The 11,246-nt window shown below is 38.3% G+C and overlaps 1 protein-coding gene across 1 annotated transcript; it reads left to right on the plus strand.

The window, feature by feature from the left end:
- Positions 1 to 951: 951 nt before the first annotated feature.
- LOC139138654 (DNA polymerase epsilon subunit 4-like) lies at positions 952 to 11,012 on the plus strand. Its single transcript, XM_070707135.1, has 4 exons — positions 952 to 1,266; positions 3,950 to 4,034; positions 5,947 to 5,988; positions 10,833 to 11,012. Exons 1-4 carry the CDS (start codon positions 1,054 to 1,056, stop codon positions 10,862 to 10,864), a joined length of 372 nt encoding a protein of 123 aa, XP_070563236.1. The 5' UTR covers positions 952 to 1,053; the 3' UTR covers positions 10,865 to 11,012.
- Positions 11,013 to 11,246: the final 234 nt, after the last annotated feature.

The raw sequence follows: 11,246 nt of genomic DNA on the forward strand, positions 1-11,246 counted from the left end.
TAGTTTATTATTCTACTTCCCACAGAATCAAAAAAATATTCAGTATATTGATGGTAAACATAACCTCCACATATGGCACGACCATTGTTATTGTTTACAAACTAATTCAAGTCCGGACTTGAATGCAGTTTGGGCAATAATTGGAAATGTGCTACTTGCACACATATTGCCTTTTTGGGGGAAGCTAAAAAGTTGACATTTTATCCTACTGAAGCTGGCACACTGAACAAAATATTGAAAAAGTAGCCATAGGCCTAAGCACGGTCACCGTGTTACATGTAACAGATAGAGGAGCGCAAAACTGTGTAATCTGCATGTCACCTTTTAAACTTGGTTTATGCTATAGCATGGAGGTAGGTTTATGCTATAGCATAATGAGTCTGTCTATCATTCAGTCTAGTAGTGTGATTTCCATGTTGCGTACGGTCGACCAGATCTCGTCACTAGCTATTTTTCAATATCATTGTCATCACTTTCTTAACGATTTCCTCAGTTTCACTAAGTTCTCCTATCGCTGTATTTTCTGACACAAGAAGCCAGTGTTTACTATCCCTATTATGCGACAAGTTGGCATTTGTGCGGTAAGTTGTTTGTTTACTTTCACAACCAGTACTGCTGCTGATAGGATCTAGTTTAAATTGTTCCCAGAAAAAATATGTTCCATTCCAATTTCTCATATTTTCGGTTCTGTTTCCGAAATGATATAGTTTAGAAAATTTTTGTATAATATACCCCAAAAACTGTCTGTTGTTAAAATTTGACCCCGTCGTTTTGTTCCAGTTGTAAAACTTAGCCCCTCCCGGACTTCCACTGGTCCTCCCCTGCGCATAAAAGTGGAGGCTTCCTAAATTTTTTCTTTAAACATTATCAAATATGTAAAGATTTGCCTTGTCCCTACACCATGAATATGTCATGTTGATACAATTTCGCTAATTTGTCATCTCTTCTCTTTGGATCAACTTTGAGTAGATCAAGGGGCCGCAAGGTCAACACTCTTTAAAGACGGTCACGGGGTCATTTAAGAGTTAAGGATGCATCAAACAAACGTACAAAATGGCGGAAGAAGAACCGCGCGAAATTGAAGTCGAAGAGTCAACGCAGGAAAATGAAGGTGACGGGAGTAGCGGCACAACAGCAAACGGAACAAGCGAAAAACCAGTTCGACTAACGAGCTTTCCGTTGACTAGAGTCAAGCATATGATGAAAATGGACCCCGATGTCACTCTAGCCAGTCAGGAGTCCGTGTACCTGATATCAAAAGCTACGGTAACTGTCTGTCCTCCGTCCACTGTACATATCCCTAGCTGCAGTACAGTAGCTCGAGGTTTTGCCTGGGTATTTGGGTTGGACGGCAAAACCAGACTAGTTTTGCCGTCCAACCCAAATACCCAGGCAAAACCTCGAGCTACTGTACTGCAGCTATACATGTCCCTAGCTGCAAAATTGTAGCGCTACGGTGAGGCGGTCGGTAATTTTTGGTTTTACGACTTCGCTCACCAGTAGCGCTACAATGCCGATGGCCCTGTAGAGGTGAAAATAAGCCCACCCCATTGGACAAGGTGTGTTGATGTGATTACCAACTTCCGGTAATGGCGGCTCCCAGAAACACCGATGCCCAACGCACGCCCAATGTTTATTGGAACGCGATCGACGTGTTTGAACAAATTCCAAACCCCATAAACGAGTCTTCAGTAGTGATAAATCGGTACGACCAAATGCAGTAAACATGTAGTATTTCACATCAACACGCCTAGTCCAGTGGGGTGCGCTTATTTTCACCTCTACAGGGCCATCGGCATTGTAGCGCTACTGGTGAGCGAAGTCGCAAAAACCAAAAATCACCGACCGCCTCACCGTAGCGCTACAATTTTGCAGCTAAGGTATACATGTCCTGTGCTCTTACCACGGTCCTACTAATTACTGCCCGCAACTGCCCGAGGACTGCCCGAGGAGTAAGTAGGCCAAATTTCGCCCAATTTTAACACTAAGCCAATAGGTTGAACTTATATCATGCCCAGCCAACCAAAAATATCATTGATTTGGTTTTTTCTGTAGCGGTTTTATAGCCCGAAAGACGCCGGGATTTCGACCAGAATGACGTCCCCATCTTGATTGAGAGATCATACCATTCAGTGCAAGGGATGGTACGCTGTCAGGCTGTATGCGCTGGGCGAGGTTATTGTGCCACCTCTCGGACTGAATGGTAAGATCTCAGTATCAAACTGGCGACGTCCTTCAAGCCTGGCGTTTTCCGTGTTCCAAAACTGCCGGAGAAAACATCAGGTTAACGCCAGATCAATGATAGTTTTGGTTGGCTGGGCATGTATAAACTGAACCTATTGGCCTAGTGTTAAAATCGGCGAAATTTGGCCCACTTTTTCCTCGGGCAGTTCTCTATCAGTTCTCAGGCAGTCCTCAGGCAGCTACGGGCAGTCATGGGCAGTAATTAGTAGGACCGCTTACCACCGCGATCCATAGCCCTCACATTGCCTCGATTGTGCTGTTTTTTAGATGCGGACACATCGCAACGGAGCAAGGGAGTGGCAGGGCTATGAATCTCCACAGATGCTACCACTTGCACTGCATGGCATTTATTGTCGTATGTTGTTGTGAACTATCGTGCGAATCTGTCTTGTGTTTGTTATTTATCGGTCCTACTAATTACTGCCCGTGACTGCCTGTAGCTGCCTGAGGACTGCCCGAGAACTGCCCGAGGAAAAAGTGGGCCAAATTTCGCCAATTTTAACACAAGGCCAATAGGTTCAATTTATATCATGCTCAGCCAATCAAAAATATCATTGATTTGGCGTTAAACTGATGTTTTCTCCGGCGGTTTTGGAACTCAGAAGACGCTGGGCTTGAAGGACGTAGCCAGCTTGATAGTAAAATCATACCATTCAGTCCGAGAGGTGGTACAATAACCTCGCTTAGCGCATACAGCTTGACAGCGTACCACCCCTTGCACTGAATGGTATGATCTCACAATAACCCTTTTCCTGCCAGACAGTATTAAGACTATTACTTCCCTATCAGCCAAGTCAGTAAAAAGCGGTATTGAGCCAAAACATGACGTATTTTCACACGCTTGGCTTGGTATGTTATAGCATCTTTAGTAAAAAAAATCAAGTTTACAGTATTTACGTTTTCAACAGCCTTCAAATGTACAGTATTATGTTAAAATGCACCATATGGATTATATTGTGTTTCATTAATTTTAACCATCTTGACCTTATGGTGAAATATGGACTTGGCAGGAAAAGGGATAAAGGGGACGTCTTTCTAGTTGAAAGCCCGGCGTCTTTCTGGTTCTAAAACCGCTACAGAAAACACCAAATCAATGATATTTTTGGTCAGCCAGGCATGATATAAGTTCAAGCTATTGGCTTAGTGTTAAAATTGGCGAAATTTGGCCTACTTGCTCCTCGGGCAGTCCTCGGGCATGTTCTCGGGTAGTCCTCAGGCAGCTACGGGCAGTCACGGGCAGTAATTAAAAGGACCCTTATTTATGACGACTCAGACGATTATTACGACAAAATGTCTAAAGTACTTTTAATTTCCGCCATTATTTTTCCCACCATCTCTTTTACTTACTGTGCATTCGTTAATACTGGTGATAGCTATACCATTGGTGTAGGGTACTCTGCTACCTTTTATGAGTTCACTGCTTCAAACAGCTTTGATCTGTGGCCCCTTCACTAAAGATCCCTCGGTTTTATGCCAAGTTCTTCAACACAACATAGGGTCAACCGAGGGAGTGGTAGAGCTGTCCCCCTTTTTTTTAGGGATACCAGATTGCGATAAATCTTTTGAAAAATGCTGCCATGAGGCCCCTCACACCTGTGGCTTTTATTTTCCTGGCGAGTATAATCTGCAATACACATCAAATCATCAAATGGTTTGGTGTAATATGATAGTTATCATCATATGACATGAATATTTCACATTTCAGGAGATGTTTGTGCAGCATCTGTCACAGCATTGTTACAAATACACATCACAGAATAAGAGGAAAACAATACAAAGAAAAGATGTTGGTAAGTATCACACACTAAAGCCATATTGTCTGTACATTTTTAACTGTCGCACAAATTGTAGGCTGTCCTGTGTATCAGCCAGAGGTTGGTAAATTCTATTTATGACAGGGTTGAATGTGATTTTCCTGGGTTTATTTAGCATTAAATCTCTCCATCCCCACTCTCTCATAGTCGTATGAATAAAATGGGAGAGAGACATACAATGAATACAGCTGTGAATACGCAGCGATGCTGTGGTGATCGAATGCACTTGGGTTAGAGGTCATCGCCATAGGAATATGCTGCGAGCAAACACATAGGCTTTATCAGTAGTTAAAGTTTACAACGACACAGAACTGTGTCGCTGATTTTAGCCTGCAAAATAATGAAATGTATCAGTCTATGAATAAATCAACCCGTACCCGCTCTATCATTGACTATCTACGACTCATTCTCTACTCCTGCTAACTACTGCTAAGAACACACATGTAATTTCAAACACGAGCTGTTGTTTTTGTGACATTTGCCTTCTCGTGTATAACACACTGAATACGTCGGAGGTCAAAAGTTCAAGTTCAAGCGGAAACAAGGACAGCTCACAGATAAATGTAAAATGTAATGGCCAAAAACAGTACACCCATGCCCATGAAAACATTGTAATTGGTCATAACATCAGGAAAATGTTAATCAGACTGTTTCACAGGTAATGATGTATCCATTTCAGTGTTTTCTCCAGGATGGGAGTTTACTCGAATCCCCAGCTATCTAATCAACATCCCCACTTCAAATAATCACCCTTCTACAATGAGGTTTGAGAAAGTGATTCAGATGTAGAGTATTTATAGTACGCATTCCACTGCATGGTTACTGTCTATGATGTAACATCATACAGTTGATGTAATCCACTATCTGTAGCCACAGTTAAGTGATACAAGCTTCCTATCTACAGAAGAATGATATAAAGCTGAAAAACAGTCTTTTATTTGATATTTTACCTTAAATTGTTAATACTTTGAAAAAATCTTAATTTGCATCATTTAAATTTGCATAATTTATTATAATCCCTCTCAATCAGAACCAAACCCCCCCCCCCCCCCCCCCACAATTTCCAACATTGCCCCCTGTGAGAGAGACCTTTAGAAAACACTGCCATTTGTATAAGCAGTTTTGAAATGGTGTCAAGAGCTCAACATACCTTTCGAAGATTTCAACAAAAATTGTCAGTTGCCTTTAAATTGTTAATGGAAGATTTTTTACCAATGCAATGCAATTGAAATGTTGAATAGAGAGTGTACATGTAAATTGAATGAAAAAAATGTTTGGTTAATTGTGAAAAGAGTCACACCGGAAACAAAATTACATATTCTTCACCGGAAATTTACAATATGACACATAACGACAAATCTTATCACTTCTCAGTTGAAGAAAATTAAATCTCCCCAGTGTAAGTGTTGTAAAGAACAAACACATTTACGCATCAAACAACAGATATTATAATAAGTGATATGCTAGAAAGAAGGTTGTTCTTGGGGATTGAAAATGTCACTGGAATAGTAAAATAGAAAATACGGAAAGTTGAAAAGATTTTAATTTTGTTATGTTGATATCAAAATAGTTGATACACAATTATCATGTATGAATATTTTATAGTACAATATACTGGCAAGTTTGAAATGAGCTGTACCAGAATGCTCAATTCAAGCTCACAGAATTGATCTATTGTGAAAAATTCTTTAAATGCCTTGATGTAATTTTTTAAAGAATTCATGAAGGACTAAAACAACAAAACACCTATTTTCACAATTTGATAGTCAATGACCAAGCTCTCAAAACTCTCATGGAAAAACCCTTTCCATCAGAAATAAACTGCCTTTCACTTGAAGCCTTTCAGATTCATATGATTGAGAAATTTTTATCTTTTATGCTCTTTCAGATTCCTCTGTGCAGGATTTGGATGAATTTTCATTTCTTGACGGTGAGTCAGAAATAGGAGAGCTATGTTGTCTTCACAATCTAGGCATTTACAATGGCTACAGTGCAGGTGCCGCCAACTGGTAAATTTCATCAAGTTCACAAAATCATCACAAAACATGTTTTGAAGGCTGATACACCCATTTTACTTATTTTTGACCTTGACCTAAAATTTTTTGGGGAAAGTAGAGCTGTTTGTAACTGTCCTCCCACTGGCACACACGGAAAATATGCCCTCCCACTGAATTTTGATGCCCACTGCCCTCAAGTATCTATGGCCTGCCCCTTCCCACTCCCCACAACAATTCAAGCTCCCCACTACTGAATTCCTAGATGCCCACTAGGCAACCCAGATCAACACAAAACTCTGCCATCAGCTAGCAGTGTACCTTGGAACATGGCTCCCCTCTATGTAAGGCACTTAACCATCGTCGTCAACCACGGCTTTCCCCTCCCTCTGCGTATTTTCTGGTACTCACCGTCTAAAATTTTCTCCCCGCCCACTAAAAATAATGAAATTTCTTCTCCGCCCACAGTAAATATAGATTTTTGCTCTTTGCCCGCTCATTAGTTTTTTGCTCACGTGTTTACACACGTGGGCATATGTCGCAGCGGTGTCTGTCTGTCTGTCTGTGTACTCAATATCTCAAAAACGGCTCATCAGATCAGAATCAAATCTTGTACATAGATTCAGTTAGCAAATGGCAAGAACTGATTAGTTTTTGGTGGGTGTGGCTTGCTTACTTTTTGCTCATTTGCATAATTAATGATTTTAGAAAAAACGGATATATATTGACAACAACTGCACACAATTTGATGAGATTCGCTACAAATGTTGATCACATCAAGATATATCAGCTGTGAAAGGTATGAAGGGGTGACATAAAAGATAATGGATAATTTGCATATTTAATGAACTTTCCTCATTAGGGATAGCTATCTGCAGGGTTCTCCCTAGGATTTTTTTATAGAGTAGCGGCTAATTTGCATAATATTTGCATAATTAGTTTTTCAAATATTTGCATAAAATTTGCATATAGTTTGTTTTCACCACAAATTGACAAAACAGGGTACCTATGGAGTAGAGCCCCTCGACTGACTTTTTTTCAAAATTTAGTACATCCTTACTAAGTTGCATAAGCTCCTACCCTTGTTTAACTCCCATCTGCTACCTCCATGCTCCAATAAAGAAAGGGTAGCAGAGTAAAATATACCGTAACAGTTGGTAAAACTGCTCAGATCAAAGAAACTATTAAAAGATGTAAAACAATGAGGCATAGAAGTGCCCGTGACAGCATCACCAGGAAAATACTACGTTTTTTCAGTACGTTTATCAGGGTTCTCTGATCCTGCACCCCCGGTACCAAAATAGAAGAGTCCCACTCTGATGTCACATCCGCCATTGTTTACAGTATTTTCACTCACGCACGCGATGTGGGTTTTCATTCTCTTCATATGCATTTTCATTTGTTTAAAGCAATTAACACTCCATTTGTTAAGAGTTTTTACCACTGACTATAACAATTTTCATTGCTATGTTGCTGTTTTCACAAGATACTGACCGTTTGATCTTGGAAAGTTGAGTTGCTTGTACGTGCAGCCAACCCATGCCGGTGCGGTGACAGACAGTTCACTATGCTAGGCTATGCTGTTGATCGGCAGCATACATGATCAGATGATGTCTTCGTTCCAGTTTACTTTTATTTCAAGATGTGAGACAAACAAATTTCACCAAATTGCCACTTCTGTAGCTAGGCATTGTGTAATCAGTTTGATTTTGATTTGAAAATATTTCGTCAATTAAGAGCGGAAATCGAAATCATCGCTGACTTTTGCTGTCAATTTTTTCTGTCCTTTAGCTTTACAATTTCTTTGGATGGGTCGGTGCCGGTACCGTCAAGGGTGGGACGTGTGAACTTGTTCTGTTGTTAACACTATTCATACAAATTGAAAGGAGTATTAACTAGTGACATTGTAAAACAAAGAAGCTACAAATAATCTGTCTTCCTTTTGTGTGATCGTACGGACGTCGACCAGTAGGTGCCATTGTGAACATTTTGCCGCTGAACCTCATAGCGTTGCGGGTAACAATGAATAGCGTCGCGGTGAGATCGAAAGCGTCGCGGGCTTGAACGATAGCGTCGCGGGCCGCGACGCTGTTTTGGGCTGGGGAGAACACTGTATCTGATTTGACTTGATCAAAATTGACAAAACTTGGTATGTGTATTGAAGATACTATGATTTTACATTATCGAAAGTCATTAAGCATTTTTACTTCATCAAACTCTTAATTTGCATATTTAATGAACTTTTTGAATTAGAGATATTATTTGAATTGACTTGACCAAAATTGATGAAACTTGCTATGTACATTAAAGATACTATGATATAACATTGTTGAAAGTCATTAAACATTTATACTTCAGCCACTTCCTTATTTGCATATTGAATAAACTTTCCTAATTAGATATATGTATATATATATCTGAATGGACTTTACCAAAGTTGATGAAACTCACTATGTACATTGAAGATACTATGATATAACATTATTGAAAATCACTAAGCAGTGTTACTTCAGCCAATTCCCTATTTACATATTTAATGAACTTCACTAATTAGGGATATATATCTGAATTGACTTGACTGAGGTTGATGAATCTTGCTACATATATTGAAGATACTATAAAACAACATTATTGAAAGTCATTAAACTTTTTTTCTTCAGCCAATTTCTAATTTGCATATTTAATGAACTTTCCTAATTAGGGATGTTTATCTGTATTGACTAGACCAAATTTGACGAAACTTGGTATGTACATTACAGATACTATGATACAACATTGAAAGTCATTAAGAATTTTTACTTTTGCCAATTCCTTATTTGCAAGCTTAATGAACTTTCCTAATTAAGGGTATTTATATGCCTTGACTAGACCAAAGTTGACGAATTGCTTTTTACATTAAAGATATTATGATACGAGATTATTGAGAGTCATTTAACATTTTTACTTCAGCCAATTCCTAATTTGCATTTTAATGAGAACATTTCAGTCAATTCCTAATTTGCATATTTTAATGAACTTTCCTGATTGGGGATATATACTTGGCTTTAGAATCAATCTGTGGTGAATATTATTCATTATGTTGATCATAACACTTTCAATGAAGTTGCAAACATGTGGCGAAGGTTCAAATTTACACATAACTGCAATATATAATGAAACACGTGAGCATTTACAGTTCATATCTGGTTAAATTTGCCCGTCCGCTGAAAAGCTGCGTACGAACACCTTTTTGCACAAACAGCTTTAATAGTTGGCGGCACCTAACAGTGGTAGACTTGGTTCCAGTCAGTGAACTTTTAAAAATTAAACTCATTTGCAACAGTTTCTCTTGCTACTGTTCTGTTCCATTTTTTACAAACCTATTTGAAATTTGGCAGCCCAGGTCAGGTTTCCTAGTAAGTCTGCGCAGAAGTGAGTTAGTTCCTGCCTGCATTGCGTTTACCCCACTCACACATTTTATATGGAAACAAAACACAAATCATTGCTTTCACCTCACCCACACGTTCATAAATCATAGACTTGAACCAAGCCTATTACAGTAGTAAAATATGGACTTCAATCTATACTACTAGCAGTTTTTGTTTATTTTAAAATACATTTCAAGAACTTGCTCACACAACACAACAAAACAAGAAAATTAAAAGAATTAGACAGCATGTGCAAGAATATTCACCTACATTGCAGATAAAAGGCTGATTGAAAGTATTGTGAAAAGAGTCTTTTAAAAAAATTTTTTTTGAAATCGCACCAACTTAAAGCAGCACCAATTGCTGAATTTTCACTCTTCTAAACCTCAAGCAAATTTTTAGTGTAAAGTTTGTTGTCTGCATTCATACATCATAATATTCCTCTTACTACTAGGCTCCATAGACAAACCATAAAAATAAATACCGATTGGGAGAAAGAGGAACATTTTTAACAAAAGTATTTTAAAAGCACAATTACGTCTATCAACACCAAACTGTATTCTGAAGGCATTGTTATTATAAGCAATGCAAATATCATCAGTGCACTTTTGCGTAAACACGTAAGTGTTAGAAATACATGTACATTGAGGAGTATCAAGCTTGAAATAAAATTGTTTTAACCTATCAGTGAAATAGTTCCCGCTTAGAATGACGTCACTTGCCCTGTTATATCTATTCAGATTATTCCTACTTTGCCACTGCAGTCTGCGACTCTCGACTCTAATGTAGACTGTCTGAGATGTTCTCCGGGGTCTAATTATAGCAATGCAAACAACATTTTCTTCAGATGCTTTCATGCCCTGAGATGTACAGGTCAAACACATTTTGACTCTGTCCTTTCCGGTTCTGTCAGATTGCTGATGGAAATTCAGATGATGCAATCAGTCAAGTACAGCTAATTTCCCTTTAATGATATATAAATATAATAATATGATATACTATGAATAATATTGAAAATTTTGGCATGGAAAGCGTGTGGATGAATTATCAACAGATACCAAAAACACATTTCCAAGTCTTTGGAACAAACCATTACATTTAAGCACTTCTGAAAATAGCTTTTACTCTTTCCAATGCATCATGTGAAACATGGAGCTCTACTATCATGGAGAAACATTTTATCCTCCAAAATTTGTATCTTTGTACTGTGCTTCTAGGACAAAAGTCAAGTCAAATTCATCTTGTAGTTTAGTTTCTCGTCGTTGGAGTCTGGCCTGGTGTCAAAGCCAACTCAGAAGTATGTAAGTTTTTGATATTACGAATCATGTAAATTTTCATGTTTTCAAAATAAATATGTTTATTGATTCTGCCAGGTACACTAGAAGAGAGTGCGTCAAACTCATGAAGACATCTTTGAAAGTATCATGTCATCAGGAACTTGAAGACGTTTGACAGATAAAATGCACACAGCTTTATGCTTTATGGAAGGACAGTAACATAAAAGGGTTATTGCTGCCTTCCAGTTGATTGTTTACAAGTTCATCTAAGAGCACCTGTGTAACCTCCACAAATGTAATAATCTCCACAAATGTAATATCAACCACAATTGTAATAAAATCAACCACAAATGTAATAAAATAGTCAACCATAAATGTAACAATCCGCAACCACAAATGTAATAAACAAATTAACCATAAATTTAATAAAATTCAACCATAAATGTAATAAACTTGAACTTGCATATGTGATCACTTGTTTATCAATGCCCTGAGTAAATAATAACTTTA

Source organism: Ptychodera flava, chromosome 8 (genome assembly GCF_041260155.1).
Source record: "Ptychodera flava strain L36383 chromosome 8, AS_Pfla_20210202, whole genome shotgun sequence".
NCBI lineage: Eukaryota > Metazoa > Hemichordata > Enteropneusta > Ptychoderidae > Ptychodera > Ptychodera flava.